General features: G+C 38.9%; 1 protein-coding gene across 2 annotated transcripts; it reads left to right on the forward strand.

Moving 5' to 3' along the window:
- The first annotated feature begins 9,792 nt into the window (after positions 1–9,792).
- TMEM14A (transmembrane protein 14A) lies at positions 9,793–16,923 on the forward strand. Of its 2 annotated transcripts, none has more exons than XM_007435161.4 (5): positions 9,793–10,010; positions 12,826–12,911; positions 14,242–14,343; positions 15,928–16,015; positions 16,755–16,923. In XM_007435161.4, the coding sequence occupies exons 2-5, from the start codon at positions 12,836–12,838 to the stop codon at positions 16,792–16,794; spliced, it is 306 nt and encodes a 101-aa protein (XP_007435223.1). In that variant the 5' UTR covers positions 9,793–10,010; positions 12,826–12,835; the 3' UTR covers positions 16,795–16,923. The 2 variants fall into 2 exon arrangements, with proteins under 2 accessions (XP_007435223.1, XP_015744752.1); XM_015889266.3 differs by lacking the exon at positions 9,793–10,010 and adding an exon at positions 12,448–12,561.
- Positions 16,924–17,292: the final 369 nt, after the last annotated feature.

The following is a 17,292-nucleotide window of genomic DNA, read 5'->3' on the forward strand; positions in this document are numbered from 1 at the left end:
GCTTAACTGCTTCCACCAATTCAGTTGGAAAATTAATGTTTTAGAATCTATTGTCTCCCCTTTCTTCAATGCACTAAAGATGGCCACAGATTAGACACTGGAGGAATGCATGCATCAGTGTTGGCGAAAGCAGGGGAAAACGTTGCAACAGAATCCTTCTGAGGGCAGAAAGGTTCCTTGCTTTATGCTTAAAATCCAAGGGCCAATTTCTTCTGGCACTGTCCAAGCAAATATAAGTGGAAATTGGTACTTAGTTGCTGGGCTGTATGTGTTCTGTAGAAGTTGACAAAGTTCGCAGCCAGCAAATATAAGCTTCCTTTGTTATTATTAAAACACTAACACTTGGATGTTAAGATTAACTTGAGGTTCATGGAAGAAAAATTTCCCATCCCCTCCTACAGCCACCTTTGATCTTTGAAAATTCTCTCCAGAGAGGCAGACAAGAGGGGCTTTCGTATGAGCCAAGCTCAACTTCTTATTCCTAAAAGCTGTAAAAATAGACTGAAAAGTTTATAGACATACATCAGATGAGTGGGTTCATACAGCATGTTGAGCCTCAGCATGGTTTGCTTGGTTCTGGCATTGTGCGTTGGGTGAACCTAGACATCCTGGCTTGTAATTCATGACCTGTGGCTTAGCACTATCAGTGAATCTATCTAATAGTTGCCCATCGAACAAAGCATGGATAAGCCAACAATGAATCAGAGCAATATTAGAATGAAGTCAACACTGGTAAATTTAAGAGATTGGATGAGAGGAGAATTGAAATTGTGATAGTTGTATTCTGAGGCTGAGTATTTAAGCCTTTGACTGAAAGAAGGCATCACCTTTTATTTAAGCCGAGCCCAGTATTATTACATATGGCTCTACAAGTTATTACGTCGAGCTTACTAACCTAGCTTCAGGAGGAGGTGCTCTTTCTAACAAACCGATGCATCCCTGTGAACTCTAGACCAGGGTTTTCCAAACTGTGAGGTGTACTTTCCTTGGGAAGGTGCAGCAGAGTTCAGGGGAAGTGTGAAGGACCTTTTAGTTGTACATTGTTACAATAAATCCACTTTTCCCAATTTTATTGTTTTCACTGTTCATTTCTGTTCATTCTGATGTTTGGATTCTTAGGGGAGGTGTGTACATTAAGATTACACTAAAGGGAAAATGGCAAAGTGTTTAGGAACCCCTGCTCTAGAATATTGCTGGTGATATTAAAATGATGTCTTCATAGGCTGGGATGGGCAAATGTTGGGCACCAAAGGATTATATATAACATATTTTGTAGAGTCCTAGCATGCGTCAAGATGCTGTAAAGGGGGCAAAAGATACCTCACCCACATGGACAAAGCTGTAATTTTCCATTATTACCTAACTTTGGGAGCAGCTCTTTTAATAATGGGGCAGAGTCAGAGAGATCTCAAGGAGCATAAAAAGGAAAGTTAGGGAGCTATTGGCTGACATTAATGAATACAGCAGTTGATCTGAAAGGTTAAAACTCTTGCACATTGTGGTCCTAATTCTGCTTGCTCTTATTCCCACCACCACAACAAACATGGTTAATATTTTGAAAGACAGAAGATCACTCTCCTGATAGAGATCCTAGACATTTTGCATTAATAAAGGGGCTCTAGGCTGATGGGAACTTTTCCTTCACTATTTCAAAAGTGACACACTGTCACCACATCCAGGTGGAGGTTCAGTTAATAGTTTGATACAGGTTGTCATTAAATGAAGCTCTTTGATTATCCTTTCAGCTATTTTCAGTCAGATCTTGGTTTAAAACAGGTAAGAGTTTTAGAATGTTAGGAAGGAAGATTTGGCAAATTTAAATTACATGTAAGGATTATATGTAAGAAATTAATGGATGGGAATTATTTTCCTTTCTACATTTAGATCATTACTATAATCTCAGGAATATAATAGAATCAGAAAGTTGGACCATCTCCAGAAGAAGGTTTTTGCCTTTAACCACTTCCGTTGTAACTTGCTAGTTTGGAGTATGGTATTTGGTTTCGGCAAAATTCCAGCTGAATTACATGACAGGAAAGACACCAAGCATCTCTCAAAATGCAAGCAGATTTCCACATTTAAACTGAATTGCAAAATGGGAATGTCAGATTAATATCCAAAGGAATTAATGTGTTTGGGATAAGTACATTTTTTTCCTGCTGTTGAAAACAAAGGAACGTTTGACAGATTGAGCAACTTTTCCCACCTATTTAATGTATGTTTTTCTTCTCATATATTCTCTACACACCATCATGAAAAAGTCTCAATTTACCCAGAAATCATTTGTACTAAGTTCACTGAAACTTGCTGCTCAGAACTGTGTGTGCAGCTGGAATCTTTGCAAATCAAGCTCTAGCTGGACTCCACAGTACGATACATGCTTCATTCTATAAATTCATAAAAGTATTGGAAAGATATGATAGTTTCACTGTAGCCCCATAAATCTCTTTTGATTTCAATTCTGAGTCTCTGAACGCCAACAAAATTCTCATGAGAAAACAAGTATCTATCTATAAAAACTCCTGAACTCCCTTAGGGATCTGGCTGGTTTAGAAAAGTTCAAGGGTTGAAAGCTGTGACTTACTTGCTAAGATTTTCTCAGTAAATACATAATGGTAACACAGGATAAGAACCACTGCATTCAGTGTAAGGAATGTCCATCCTTCTTTATATACTTTAATGCATGATTTTTTGAGCCATCAGATTTTTTAAAGAAATTAAGAAAATCTTAACTGATTGGGTTTGAATGAACTCCCATAACTCTCTCCCCTTTTAATAGAGTATATCCAAATTATTAATACTGTGCTTCCTGTTTTGAAAAAAATTAATTTTGCACTTAGATGATGAGAATAAGGATCAGACACATGTGTTGACTGAAATATGGCTTAGGGCCATTCTACCTCTACCATTAAGGGCCAGCTCTTTATGTCCTATTAGAAGAAAGTATCTGTTGGCCATTATTAAGTACTTTCTTTCTTCTTCAATCCCAACACTGCACACAACAAATAGATAAGGATTCTGTAATCCTTGTTGAGAAAGCTCTGAGTAATAATTTATGTTCACCAAGCACTAGCTGCCATTGTGTATACGTCTTTTGAGATTTCCATTCATTTCAACATATCTTCCACGGAATACATTCTGGGTAGTGAGTCTATTTTTCCTGTTTAAGGTCTTCTGACATTTTTGGGGCTAACAGGTAGGGAGCACCGCAGTTCTCCTCCCAAATACATACAAATGTCAGGGTTGTTACAATGCATTTGACAAGCTTATGGATATAGCACTTCCAAATCCAACAAAGGATGTACAATATGCATGTAAGTCTTGTATGGGTATGGATGTGTATCCTTATTCTTGAATAGTACTTGCAAATTTACAGAAGGTTGAAAAAAAATATTAGAATTTAAATGTCATTTTCCCTTTAAAACTCAGTCTATATAATCTAAAAAACAGTTATGGTCCCTTCCTGTTAACTGAATACATTTCAACAAAATTCAAATCCTAATTTAGAGGAACATTTAGCAAATATCCAATGTTTTTCTTCTGAAATTAGGAAAATAGTAATTTATTAAACTCATATGCTGCCCAACTCTAAATAAAAAATACAATATTTTTTTATAATTTATATTATGTTGTACTGGAAATAGTCTGAAATAAATGTTGCTGCTGATGCATTTTTGGACTCTTAAAAAGAGAATGCCAGAATCTCAAACGCATTATGATAAAAGGTAAGCTAGACCTAATTGTTTTTGTGACCATATTGTTGTCATGTATGTTCTAAAATATAGTTTGAAACTGAAACCCCTTCCTAATACATAGCCACAAGAGTTCTTTAAATACTGATGTAAATGTGCTACAGTAAACTAACCTTGTAACGTATAAGGTTACATCTTTAAAGAATTTTTTACTGACAAGATAAAAACATGCCATATCAAAACATTCAAGTGATTTCTTTAGGGAATTGCAACAATTCTAATTATTTTAGTTGGAGAGGTTGACAATCCAACTACAAATGTAAAATAAAAAGCAAAGCACTGGCTAAATGAGGCTTTAGCAATACAAACATTCTAAAAGGAAAAAGAGAGTTTCTAAAATTGAGGTTTGACTGGTATAGATTTAAATGATTCTTGACTTTAGCCCACCTGAAGTCACCAGAATAGAAGCAGAGTTGGTTTCTGAAAGAATGTCAGCAGGCAAATTAGGGAAGCATGAGATTTGGGAATTGACAAAAGTGGATAACAGGTTTTTAAATAAGAGTTGGATGAAAAAAGGAAATTGTGAAGGGCTGCCTTCTGCTGTTAGGTAGCATTAATGGGGGAAAACAGTCATAGGAAAAGAAAGAAGAGAAGTAGAGAATGGGAAAAAAAGAATTACAGGTAGTCCTCAGTTAACAACCATTCATTTAATGATGGTTTGAAGTTACAACGGCCTTGGAAAAAGTGCTTTATGACCTGTACTTGCACTTCCGACCATTGCACACCGTCACACCACCCCAGAGTTATGTGATCATGATTTGTGACCTTTTTTATGAAGGTCATTAAATGAATCACTGCAGTTATTAAGCAAATTCCATTGGGGAAGCTGGATTTGCTTAATGACCATTATAAAAATGGTCGTAAAATTGGGTCCGGTGACGTGGTGACTCGCTTAACCGCCCCACTTAACAACCAATTTTCCAGTCCCTATTCTGGTTGTTAAGCGAGGACTACCTGCACAAGCAGATTCTATTTTAGGTATTGCAAAGTAACAGTAACTCAATGCAGAGTGTGATACCTCAGTGTGAATTTGAACACCTATTCTAAATAAAATGTTGATATTGCATAGGAGGCAATCAAGGAAACAAATGTTAAAAATAGCAATGGTCTTGAATTCTTCTCATTGATGTTAATAGAAAGGTTGAAATTACTAGTTTTATTCTATCTATGCAAATTAAAAGGAGAAGGAGGATAGGAAGAACACACACATTTCAAGAGGACTAGAGTTAATACATGTAGTGGCTCCCAATTCCTCTAAAGAAATAAAGGGGAGACAATGTTCAAAGTACCTGTCCTAATTGGAGATCAATGGAATGAGAAACTGGTAGGCATTTGGGCCTTCTGTCTGGATTGCAAATTAAACATTTTTAAAGGAAATGAGCACAAGATGCACAATTCTGAAGTTCTTTTCCTTCCTTCCTTGACTGGGACTATGGAAGGCTCACTAATGTAATATACCTATGCACTGTAGCCTTTGAGAAGTCTTCCCTGAATTTTACCTCTGTGGCCTTAGTGCCTCTTAGGATAAAAAGCTCCAGATTTGGTCCATGGAGTAAACAACAGTTATGGGTCTAGATGGGAATGGTGGGGAAACCTCTTTTGGGTCTAAAGAAATCTTTCTCATGGAGACCAAAAAGCCTTTCTCGAAAAGATAGGGCTTCCATGGCTAGACTTCCACTGGACAGCAACATCTTTTTAGCCATCTGGTGGTCTTCCAGATTTCTGCATACCAGATGATAGTCCTAAGAAAGAAAAGAGTCAGCATTTATTATGCTTAGCCTGAAAGATGTCATGCTCAGAGTAGACAGGTGAATAATTAAGCAGGCCAGACTCAACTTTGGAGATATCAATAGTAGGGTTTCCAAACAAAGGAGGAAAAATGCTTGACTGAGTTTGGGCTGCCAAGACAAAGCAGCATCCTTTTCCTGAGGGCATCTGAATACCTGGGCAATCTGAGACAGATGCCAGCATGAAGTAAAAAGAAGTACTGAAAAATGTGTAATATTTGAGACAAGTATCATATACAAGTGCAAACACACACACATACATGTGTATCTTGTATATTTTTTATTAAGTGCAGCCATGTTGGTGTGCATTGTATGTACATATACTGTGTGTATGAATATGTGGGTGTAATCCAAGAAATTACTGAAGAGAGTGAAAGCCCATTTTACTAAAGACTGGAGTGGGGAATGCAGAACTGGGACTCATTCTGTGGTTCTTCTCAGAAATAACTGTTTCACATAAATATAACCTCAAATTTGAGTTTATAATGGAAACACTGACTATTAGCTTTGGCACTGAAAATACAATTCTAATTCTGGTGTTTTTTGTTTTTTTTTAAGTGTAGATTCTGAAGCTAAGCATGTGGCTAAAGCATAACAGGTTCCATGGGACAGAAGCAGCTCCATGGTAAAGCTTATTGGCTTGTTCTGCAGTGTTTGTCTTCTCTTTTTTACCCAACAGAACAAACAGATGCCCTGTAGAGCCTCTGGCTTTACTTTTCTCCCTCCAAGCCCAGGTCCTATCGTCACTCCTCACAGAGAAAATCCAAGGAACCTTTGATCTACCAATTCAAGTCCAAATATTATCCAGTCCTGGAGCATGGATTAGGCATAGAAACAGCATGGATAGGCCTGCTGAGAACTACAATCCAAAGACGTGGCATCAAATGCATTGGTTAACAATAACATTTGTGAAAGAGTTCGGAAACTAATATATTAATAGAGAGGTGATTCAGTTGATTTAACTTGATTTAAAAAATAGTATGGTAGTATGCCATTGCTCCACCTCTCATAAGAATGCTTCTGAATTCCCATTAACAGGCAGCTTAACTCAGTAAAATTCACCCAGAATAAGTGTATTATTTCATAGCAAAGACAAGGTGAAGGGGATTAACTCGCATTACAGTAGAAATGGATATCCTTTTAGCTCAAAACAGATACTGATTGAAGGGATGATGATAAATGATGAGAGAATCACGACTGGTTAAAAAATCAGTTTTCAACTGGTTGATGCCCAGAGGTTGCATTTTCCGATGGAGGGTTCAAATGGTTCCAGTGCTGGAGGATTTCAGCATTTAGAGTGGCTGTGCTGTGAATGGTTGCAGCCATTAAAATGAATGGGACAATAGCTAGGCACGGGAAGATAGGTTAAAAGCACTAGATATATGCAGAGTTTGGGACAGAATACTATCAACAGGAAAATATGGTACTGTAAATATCACACTAAACATAAGACCAATTAGGGATAAATATAATTGCTTCTTAAATGATAAATCCCAACATTCTGTATTCTCTTTGATTTAAGGTCTGGTTGCTTGGGTTTAAAACAAAAACAAATGGATGCCTTTCTTCTCATTTTCTCTCATAATAGCTATTCCAGAGCAACAATATCCAAATAATCTAGAACTGGTCCACATCAGTGACATTTTGACAAGGGGTATCACAAAAATAATTTTGTACATAATTGTATACAGTAATGTACATAATTTAATCATAAATTATAAATCAGGAATACCTAATTTAATCATAAATTTAGCCAAAGAGAAATAAAATTGTAACAATTTCAAAAAAATCAGCTCCTAGGGATATGTTCAAACCAAAGGAATTATCACACACCAAAAACAAAAAATAGGAATGTTCTCAGAAAATATTTACTCAGCTGGGCACTAATGGCTTCAGCTGGGTTGTTAAAAAGAAGCAGTTAAGGTGGATTCTACTCTTTATACTTCTGCCAAAAACATGCTTATCTTCTATTGCTGATCCCCAAATCACAGCAGCCTTGGGAGAACCGAAGGTACAGTGGAACTATCTCACTGCTGATAAGAGTTTAATTTGGAAGTCTAAGGCCTATTCCTATGTTTGATCATGACAGGGCCTTTTCAGCATGAGTGGACTGAAGCCACCAGAATGCCCAGCTATCACAAAATGGATCATCCAAGTAAATGCTGTTAACCTCAATACTGATCTTTTTCCTGGTTCTTTCCATGCCACAAAAAAATCATTTTTCCCCTCATTTGTGGAATCGAAGATCTTGACATGTAAAAAAAATTCCTTCCTGTGGGGAGAAGGGCAGTTCTTCGAACCCTGCTGAGTTAATTCTCCCAGGTTCTGGGACTGATTCCTGGAACATCATTTTGTTCCAGGAATCCTCAGTGGTTCATTTCCTTCCTCCACAATTCTGTCTTAATTCTCTGTCCTCTTCCCTGCTTTTCTGAGAATAGGTATAAAAAAACCCTACTAGATTTCAAAATACCAGTGATATTTTCAAAGATTGCATTTGCTAGCAATTCTTCTCTAGGAACGTTCAAAATATTGTGTGCACAAACAATTCCATGCACTTTTGGGTGTCCTGCATTCAGACCAGAACACATTTGTTCAGTCGAGGCAGCCTGGAATTCCAGTGCAGCATATAATCCTTGGAAACACAGGTTTCAGGATGGAGATAGTGTGAAAGGCTGTTGGAAAAGGCAGCTAAGAGGAGGAAGGGAAAGGAAGGCACTGGAAACATCAGAGCAATGTTTCTCGACCTCAGCTACTTTAAGATGTGTGGACTTCAACTTCCAGAATTTCCTAGCCAGCCATGCTGGCTAGGGAAATCTGAGAGTTGAAGTCCACACATCTTAAAGTTGCTGAGGTTGAGAAACACTGCATTAGAGGGAGGGTTGGACAAGCCAGTTACATATACTCTATTTGAATTCAAGTGGGGGGCAGCTAAGGGGAGGCGAGGAAGGATCAGGGTTATGTTTAGAGTTAGGAATGATGCGGGAGGTGCAGACATGCACCCATCACTCTCGAATTTAAGTGTGGCATCTTCAGCCAGCTCACCCACCTTCCACCCCTCCCATCTTTCCCTACCTCCCCTTAACTCCGCTACAGTGCACTTGAATTCAAGGTAGATAGATATGATGGCTGAGGGGAAGTAGGGAATGGAGGTGTTGGGTAGATTGGCAGATGACCTGGCAAACAGGCCATATGAGAGGAGAGACATGCCTGCCTTGGCCTGCTCAAATAGGGTTGAACTGCCACAAATTATATGAGGTTGAGATCTACAGACCAAAACAGCCATTCTGTAAACTGTAAACATACTGAGCAACCGAAGAGAAAAACGGATCTGGAGCAGAGGTAAAACTACCCAAAATTGAACAAGCCATCATTTAAATTAACTAAACATTCCCTGGCAACTAGAGCTGGCTTATTCCAGTTCTCTGAGGCTTTGGGCCTGAACCCATAGGCCCAGTGGCATCAATTTTGTCTAACGTGCCTGCTTCTTACAACACCTCCAGCCAAAAACTCATGTGAAGAACCAAAAAGCTCCTCCATTTCTCTCCTCCTTAATGCTACTCCCCTCCATCAGATGGGCAATGTCTGCGTTGGTCAATACTGAAGAGTCCTAACAAGTTACTTGAACGAAGTTCCCCCTCAATCCACGACAATCCAATTGCAGGCAGAAGAATTCTGAAGCACTCAATGCTTGCTAATCATTTTGAGACCTTGCAAGGGCTGGAATTAAAAATGGGATGGTCACCGAAGATGGCAGCACCTGCTAGCTGATTTTGACGGAGCTCAAAAGAAAGAAAAGTTTGGACATGTTGTTGTGGAATTTTAACTTCCTCTTTCCAAAAAGACTTGAAGGAGTCTTTTTGCCACCAAAGATGAACACGGGTCTCCCACTACAGTCTCTTTACTCTTGGTTTCTGCAAATTGGAGCATCAGGCAGAACCGGTCTGGGCTCCAAAATTAAGCCGCGTTAGACGTAGCTGGTACTTCGATAGGGCACTATGAGGACATCCTACGCTTGAAGGCCAAACCGGGAAGTAAAAAGTGCAATCTTGAAAGAAGACAACGGAAGCTATTTCCCTAGGCAGCCAAGGAACTCAACAGCCTCCAAGGAGATTTCAGTTATTTGGAGCGCGGGGGGGGGGGGGGAGAAGGAAAAAGCTCTCTCCTTTTAGAGCCTTGTTCAACTGGTATTAGCTTCCTTTTTCCACGCGGTGGCAGGATTGCTCTTCCCTTTACCTGGGTCAGCCTCCAGCACGGATGAAAAAGCAAGGACAAAGGAAAGGAGAGCAACCCTCACCTCTCGCGCCGAAGGCGAAGCCGCCCGGTCTGGGGAAGGAAAGCGCAGCTTCCCGCTGGGCGGTAGGGGGCGCTCGAGAGCGTCGCCTGGTGGGAGGCAGACCGGGCGGGAAGACCTCGGAGGAGGGTTTTAAGGAGAGGGGGGCGGCCTCGCTCCGCGTCCGTATCGAAGCACAAGGTATGTGGGGGGACGGGGACGGAGGAGGAGGAGGAGGGAGGAGAGAGAGAGAGAGAGAGAGAGAGAGTTCGGCCGGAAGCCCCTCTCCCCGAAGAGCGGGACTGCAGCGGCGCTGCTCAGCCCAGGGAGGAGACGGCGGTGGCCAAGAGCTGATCGCCTGTTTTCTCTCCGCATTGGAGGGTGGGATGGGGGTCCAGCTTGCTTGGCGATTGCGAGACGTTGCTGAGAGCGTGGGAGCTGAGCAGATATGCTCTGATTTGCCCACTGTGGACGAACAATCATATAGAAATTAAGCGTAGGTTTTATCGTCTTGAATCGGGGCTTCGAGTATGCCTGGAAGCCGGGGGAATAGGAGTCGGTTGCACGCATCCAGTCAATATTTGTGCCTTGCAGAAAAGATCTGGTTAACTAGCTCTTGTTTTGTCACTTGGGCATGTACACAATTTGTCTTCCTGCTTCCGGTGGGTAAATCAGTGCTGATCTCCAGAAGCAGCATTCCTGGTATTCAGGGATGTGATCAGTAAGTCTGTTCTGTGTATGGGGGTTTCAGGGCTCCCTAGAAGTGATCCAGCTGTATTTCTTAGAAAGGGTCCACCCCTCATGAAAAAGGCTGCCAAGTTCACATCAAGGATAGGCCCCAAAGATAAAAACCATATAGTAGAAGCAGCAGTCAATACAAGTGCATGTGAGACTCCTATGGTTGTTTGAAATATGAGATGTCTACTTGGTGCCCAGTACAAAAATGGCAAATATCCTGAGATCTGTAGGAGAGTTGGGCTTAATTTGTACTTTATCAATAAGTCAAGATTTAACCATGGCTTATTGAATAAAACATAATTGGCTGAGTTTGCACAGTGCATTAAGCCAGAGTGCCCAACTGATGAGTATCCGGCAGCAGCACTGAAGATATTGTGATTAGCTGTGCTGTGAGAAATAAAACAGGGCAGCCATCAGGTGCCAAACAAAGCCTAGTCATTTAACATCCTTGCTTATTACAGTGTCATCTGTTGGTTGCACCTTAACATTTATGATCTTGCCACTTCTGGTGTTGGAACTGAGTCAGTGTTCCTGGGACGTCTGAAAACAGCTTTCCAACCCCATCTCTGAAGGGCAGTCATTGATTTTGTCACATGTAGCAAATTACAGTGGGAAGTGCTGTGGCCACTCCCATTATATAACTCTGGGAATTTGCAGAAATAAAGGTACCAGCATCCCAAAAGGCTTGGAAGCAATCAGATATGCAAGAATTAAAGTGGAAAGAAGAGTCAAGGAAGAGCCAAGAATATGGGGTTTAATATAATAGCAGGCCATGATATTAAGAGACTTTCTGTATTAGGCTTTAACAACACCATCTTACTAGCAGTTGGTTTTTTTTTAACATATATATGAATATTATCATTTTGAAAAATTGCATGAGATAGCCATGGGACTTGGGGCAATGACCAGTCCATAAAACACATTGCATTCATGCAACTAATATTGATTAACCAATTAGATAAACAGATCATTCAGATTGCTGTGCATCTTACATAATATATGACAAAATTTGACCATACTTAAGGAAATAGAATCATTTGCATCTGAAAGTAAGATTTAAATAAAACTAACCAGAGTAACCATTATATTTATAGGGGTGGGGTTAATGGTTCATGAGTGTTGGCATAAAATGAACATGTTTGTTGGTTCCAGTGGTTCCTTCACCACATGGGCAAAGTCTGGATTTAAATGGGGTGCCCTTCTATCTCCCCTCTAAAACTGCTGATGGAAGTACATTAAACCATGCCAAGGTTAAGGCCCTCCTTAATTTGGGGACAGTAGTTTGGTTTAAATACCTGGAAGGTCTATAAGGGGTACAAGGGTTACTTAGAAATACATCTTTAGAAAGGGAGCTCAGGGCTTAATTGTACATTCTTGCCCTAGCATGTGCATTTGAGTTAAGGAGAAACCCCAAAGATCCAGTTTTATATGCATCGCCTTGGCCCAAGAGGAGAAAAAAGTTATTAAAAAGAACCCAGGGAATTAGACCTACTGGGGAGAAGAGCAGTTTGGTCCAATATGTGAAAATATGTATCCAGGCACTGGATTCCATCTTCCTAATGCCAGCTTCATGATGTAAACCCATGGGACTTGGAATAAAGTCCTGAAGAGCTAAGCCCAAAGGGGCAAAAGAAGTGCATGGACCTCTTTGGGCATCAGATAATGTGCCTGGACCTAGCTGAATACACTCAAAGTGCAGCAGGAATAGACAATGCCCTTTGGGTGTAAAAGAATTCTTGGAGGGCTGGCAGTTTGAGAACTTATCTGTTTAGCTAGAGCACGAAAGCTGGCATTAAGCCGGGAAAGAATTGTACCATCTTTTATTGCAAAATTGGGCACAGGGTAAGGCTATCTATTTACTCTAATCCTTACATAAACCAGGGAGTTAATTAATACCTCCTGCTACTCTGGCCTGTTTTCTCAGAAGATCTGGTTTCACTTTTACTGCTGCATGGTTGTTAGAACATTTCCTAAAATCCTGCTCTAGTTTCTCTCCTGTTGAGTTTGATTCCTGGTAATTACATTGCCATATCCATGTTGTTTTGTTGGTAACAGGGTGAAAATGATTTCCTGTCACCTTTTTCCAGATGTGTTAAATTTTCCATCTAGCCTTGGGATTTCTTAGTGGCTTCCCATTCATGTACTAACCAGTTCTGACCTTCTTGAGATAGCCATAGTCATTTACAAACTGCTTCCGTTGTGACAAAATCATTGTCTCCTCCCTCCTCTTGAATTTAGTTTTAGTGTGTTCACTTTAATATTCTGTTTTGTCCTCCAGACTTTTCACCATGAGTGTGGATTGGATTGGCTTTGGTTATGGTATGGTCGTGGCTCTTGGAGGTATCGTAGGATATATTCGCAAAGGTAATCGTGGAATTGTATGATAGAGAAAATGATGTAATTGTTTTCTGCTGTTTCTTCTGCATTTTCTCAAATATTTTTGTTAAGTTATACATTTTTTGCAATACATTGCTCATAAGAAGATAAAAAGAACATTTGTAAAAAGATTGGACATATTAAGATAGATTGAACGAAATCAATATAAATGTGGATATTTGAAAAAAAATCTAAAACAACTTAAAAGCTAAATGACCAAATTGCTAGACTAAGTGTGTAAGATATTAAAACATAAAAGGCACTAAAATTCTAAAATAGTGTGGGTTTTTTTTTTTAAAAAAAAAGAAATGTTACACATAGTTCAAACCTTAAAAATACACCGTTAACGAGAGTAGAATAAAGTTTTGTTTCAGAGTTTCTTTTTCTGGAATGTTAAAGGCCCTGTGAGGAGAGGGGGATTCTTGCTTCTCTTTTTGAAGAAAAAGAAAAATGTATTTAATAATGATTTTAAAAAATGTTCTCCAATCTAAAAACATTCTGTTCCTTACATTTTAATATTTTCTTAGTGCAGCTGCATCATTTTTCAACTGAAAACTAATAGATAGTATCTAATTCTTCCCTCTCACTGACAGAATGGCTTTCTTTAGCAGAATTGGAATAGATCTGGAAAGAAACAGGAGGCCATGGTGAGAGAATCCCATGGTAGGCAATATTAGATTACAGGAATGTCATGTGTCTTAATAGATTGGCTGCATGCTGTATATTTGCTCTACCTTTTGTAAATCTGAAAACCCTGCTTGAATTTCCCTGGAGCAGGTATCAAAGAATAATGGAAAGTTGGGACAGTTATGGAACAGAGTGCAGAAAAGAAAGTGATTGGGATACAAGGGCATAGAAGCTTCAGAATGAGTCTGTCCCTTGCCCAGCTTCTCACTGCACACTTGAGTTTCATCCCTGAAAGTTTGTTTCAGTAAGTTGGAGTTTAATTCAGAATAGCTGCTAATGCTGCATTGGCATAGCCAGAGGTCTCAAGAGCCTTTATACACTGTATGTCCCATGTTATTCTTTGGATCTTAGCCATTCATATATAAGAAATGAAACTCTTGTTTCTAGGTAACTTTTTCCAGAGAGAGAGAGAGAGAGGATCTTTGTCAAATTTTGTCACTTTGCATCATTATTGTCCCTTTTGTGCTCTTATTACCTGTTTACAGAAGAACAGGGTGAAAATATGCCAAATAATTAAATACATTTTTCAGGTTCCAAAAATCAAAGTCACATCTTTCAAAAACAGATGTATTCTTAAAGAGATAGTGTAAGACTTTTTTTTTTTAACTTATATATATCATCTTTATTTCAGGCAGTAAAATCTCATTGGTTGCTGGCCTTTTCTTTGGCTTGCTGGCTTGTTATGGAGCATATTGGGTAACTCATGATCCCAAAGATGTAAAGATATCATTATGTGAGTATCCTACTTCTTTGAAAGAAAGGCTACTTCTGTTTAACAGAAACAATTTTCAGTGTACTTTCACTATATATTGGGGTTATTATCTGAATAATCATAAACTGAAAACTAGCTGCCATCATATACATTATTTGTAATAACAGAACATGCAGAATAAAAGCTTGTTGCTGCCTCTAAATTGTATCTATATTGCATTTAGTTTCGATGTGTAAGATTGAGATGAGATAATTGATCTATGCTCTTTAAGGATGAGGAAACAATAATTGGCAGGGAGTTTGTGCTTGTGCATGTATTCACTGGAACTTTGAGAATTTCTCTGTCATGTGCATAAAGCAACCTTTGTAAAACGTGGAATTGAATGTTTTATCATTCTCAGTCAGCTTGCTTATTGGCTAGATTAGGTGAGATGATAGAACTTATCGACCCATATTTCTGACAGCTATCAAGTTGGAAACTAGGTTATGCACTCTATGCATTCACGTTAGACACTCTGCTACCATTTAATTGATATAGTATAGTATATCACATATAGTATAGAATATTCACATGACTCTGCCAAAATGTGTCTGATTCACACAACAAGATGTTTTGTTTTGTCTTGTCTTAGAATACATTGTGGGCCTGCCCGTTCTGATTGCTTACCATGGTTTATGGCTTAGTATGGTGGGAACATTCCCAACTATATTTTATTCAGTCAGACCTCATGTTGTAGCACAATGTGGGGACCCAGCCGACTGTTCTTAGTTGGCCATCTTTACCCAGAGATCATTAGGTAAAGTATCTTGTTGGGCCTATTAGAACTTCCTGTGCCGTTGATGAGATAGCATCCTGTATTTTGTGTAGCATATAAACCAGCCCTTAGAAATCTAAGCCTTAAAAAATCAATAAAATGTTCCTGTAAAACACAGGTTTGATCATATGCATTCAGTGTCATTAAACATCGCGGCATGCTAGATCTGGGGCAGGCATTATTGTGCCTACGCACCTCCTTTGGTGCTCCTCAGATCCCATGTCTCATCTGATCCATTCAAACTCTATGCCTTTCTGTTTCTGGAGAGTAAACATAGCCCCCGCCTCTACCCCAATCTGTTGAAATCAGGGTAAATAAGCAAATATATACTATATATTCTGAAAATCTCATATTAAAAAAATCAGGTTACTGATCAAAACACATTCTTTGAAAGGTACATGAGCTATTTCTGTGTTTCATTAGTGAAACTTTGTAAGATATATTTTGCTGCCAGAGTGGGTTGTGTATTTAGGAAAATATTTATGGAAAAAGAACTCTAGAGATCTCTATTGTTGAGGTAGAAAGATACAGGTTCGGCATTCAGGTTATAGGCACAAAGACACAGTCTGTCTTGGAGTATGTATAAAGATTTCTAATTATAAGATGGTGACAGTGTAGAAAAAAGTGCTCTTGTGTTTTAGAATTTTATGATATTTGAGTGCTTTTTTGTTTCAAGAGCTATCTGTTTAATTTGGAGTGATTTTAATTTGTTGCTGTAAACTATTGTGAGAATATAGTTGAAACACAGCATAACATTTGGTAAAATAAACATTTTGTATGTTTGCCTGCAGTCACAGCGTTTATGCTTACCACTATAATGGGAGTGAGGTTTAAAAGGACCAAGAAACTAATGCCAGCTGGAATCATAGCAGGTCTAAGGTAAACTGCTTCTGCTTTAAGATGCCATCCAAAGTTTCTTACCTAGTCCTCAGTGACTACAGTGGGGCGTACTTAGGATTACAGTTGTGTACAATTGTACAGCATGTGATTTTAAATATTGTGAAAGAGTTTCTGGGTGCAAATGAGGCTCCTTAACATAGAATCAGTTTATAGATGACTGAATGCTTGTTTTCATCCAGCTCTAATTATGCTATTTGAGAATGTCAGAGTTTACATTCTGGAGCATTCTATTTCACACTGAAATAGGGAAAGAGTGTGTGTGTGTGTGTGTGGGTGTGTGTGTGGAGAGAGCGAGAGAGAGGTTGTGGTTGTGGAATTCAGTCTCCTGACTTCAAAAGGAACTATTACACAAGAACATTATCTTTAAGAGTTGAAGTTACGCTTTCAAATATTGGACTTTGGACGCTATCATTCCCAGGCAAGGTTCAAGCAAGCTTAGATTATAGTGGTTGAGGCCCAATATACATGAGCTGCACCAAGTGGGGAAGCCTGCTTTTAAGGGATATCTGCAGTAGAGATGTGCAACATGTTTCACTCCAAACCTTTTTGAGGGTGAAACTTCACAAAGGTCCCTGTTTCCTGTTGAAGCTCTCCATTCAGAGCAGTCTCTCTCTCTGTCTCTCTGTACATACAACCCTGAGTATGAAAATGTAAAACTGTTCATGTCTTAACTGATCACTCATTTCTTAATTTTCTTCTTTTGTTTTTCTGAACATAGCCTGGTAATGGTTTTGAGACTTGTCTTCCGGCTCATATGAGAGAAGGAGTTCTTCCAGATTTCCATGCAATCAGACAAAAGGTTCTTTGAATTATGAATGTCCCTTCTGAAAGATCAACCATTTTTGTTGTGATAATTATGATATAAAGGCGGTGTTATTCCTCATGGACTCAGAATTGCATTCATTCCTTATGTATGTGGGGCTGCATTCTTTAATGTTTTAAATAACATTTTGTTGGCTTATGTCTTTGTTCAGACCAGTGACTGACTTGGTCTTTAAATTATTATTTTAATTTGTGGGATGAGATTTCAATTTATGCTTTATTCCCCCTGGAATGAATAGAAGCCACAGGACTTTTAAAACTCAGGTTTGTCATATATAGTGACACCTAATAAAGTCATACCCAGTCCTGGATGATGATAATTTCATAGATCCAGGTATGCAGTAATACAAACTTACTTATATGGATTATATCATATTTCAGTTCTGTTAAAAGATTAATAAATGCTGTATTAATTTCATATAATACTAAAAACA

This window comes from Python bivittatus, unplaced genomic scaffold (assembly GCF_059951505.1).
Source record: "Python bivittatus isolate LINGU-HERP-01145 unplaced genomic scaffold, Pbiv_v1 ctg000020_np1212, whole genome shotgun sequence".
NCBI classification, from domain to species: Eukaryota; Metazoa; Chordata; class Lepidosauria; order Squamata; family Pythonidae; genus Python; species Python bivittatus.

What these genes read in the sequence shown, in the direction of transcription:
- TMEM14A (XM_007435161.4), top strand. Translation starts at nt 12,836, where the DNA reads ATGAGTGTGGATTGGATTGGCTTTGGTTATGGTATGGTCGTGGCTCTT. An exon ending in AGATGTAAAGATATCATTAT is followed by an intron (nt 14,344 to 15,927) that starts GTGAGTATCCTA and finishes GTTTGCCTGCAG; the next exon opens with TCACAGCGTTTATGCTTACC. An exon ending in GGAATCATAGCAGGTCTAAG is followed by an intron (nt 16,016 to 16,754) that starts GTAAACTGCTTC and finishes TTCTGAACATAG; the next exon opens with CCTGGTAATGGTTTTGAGAC.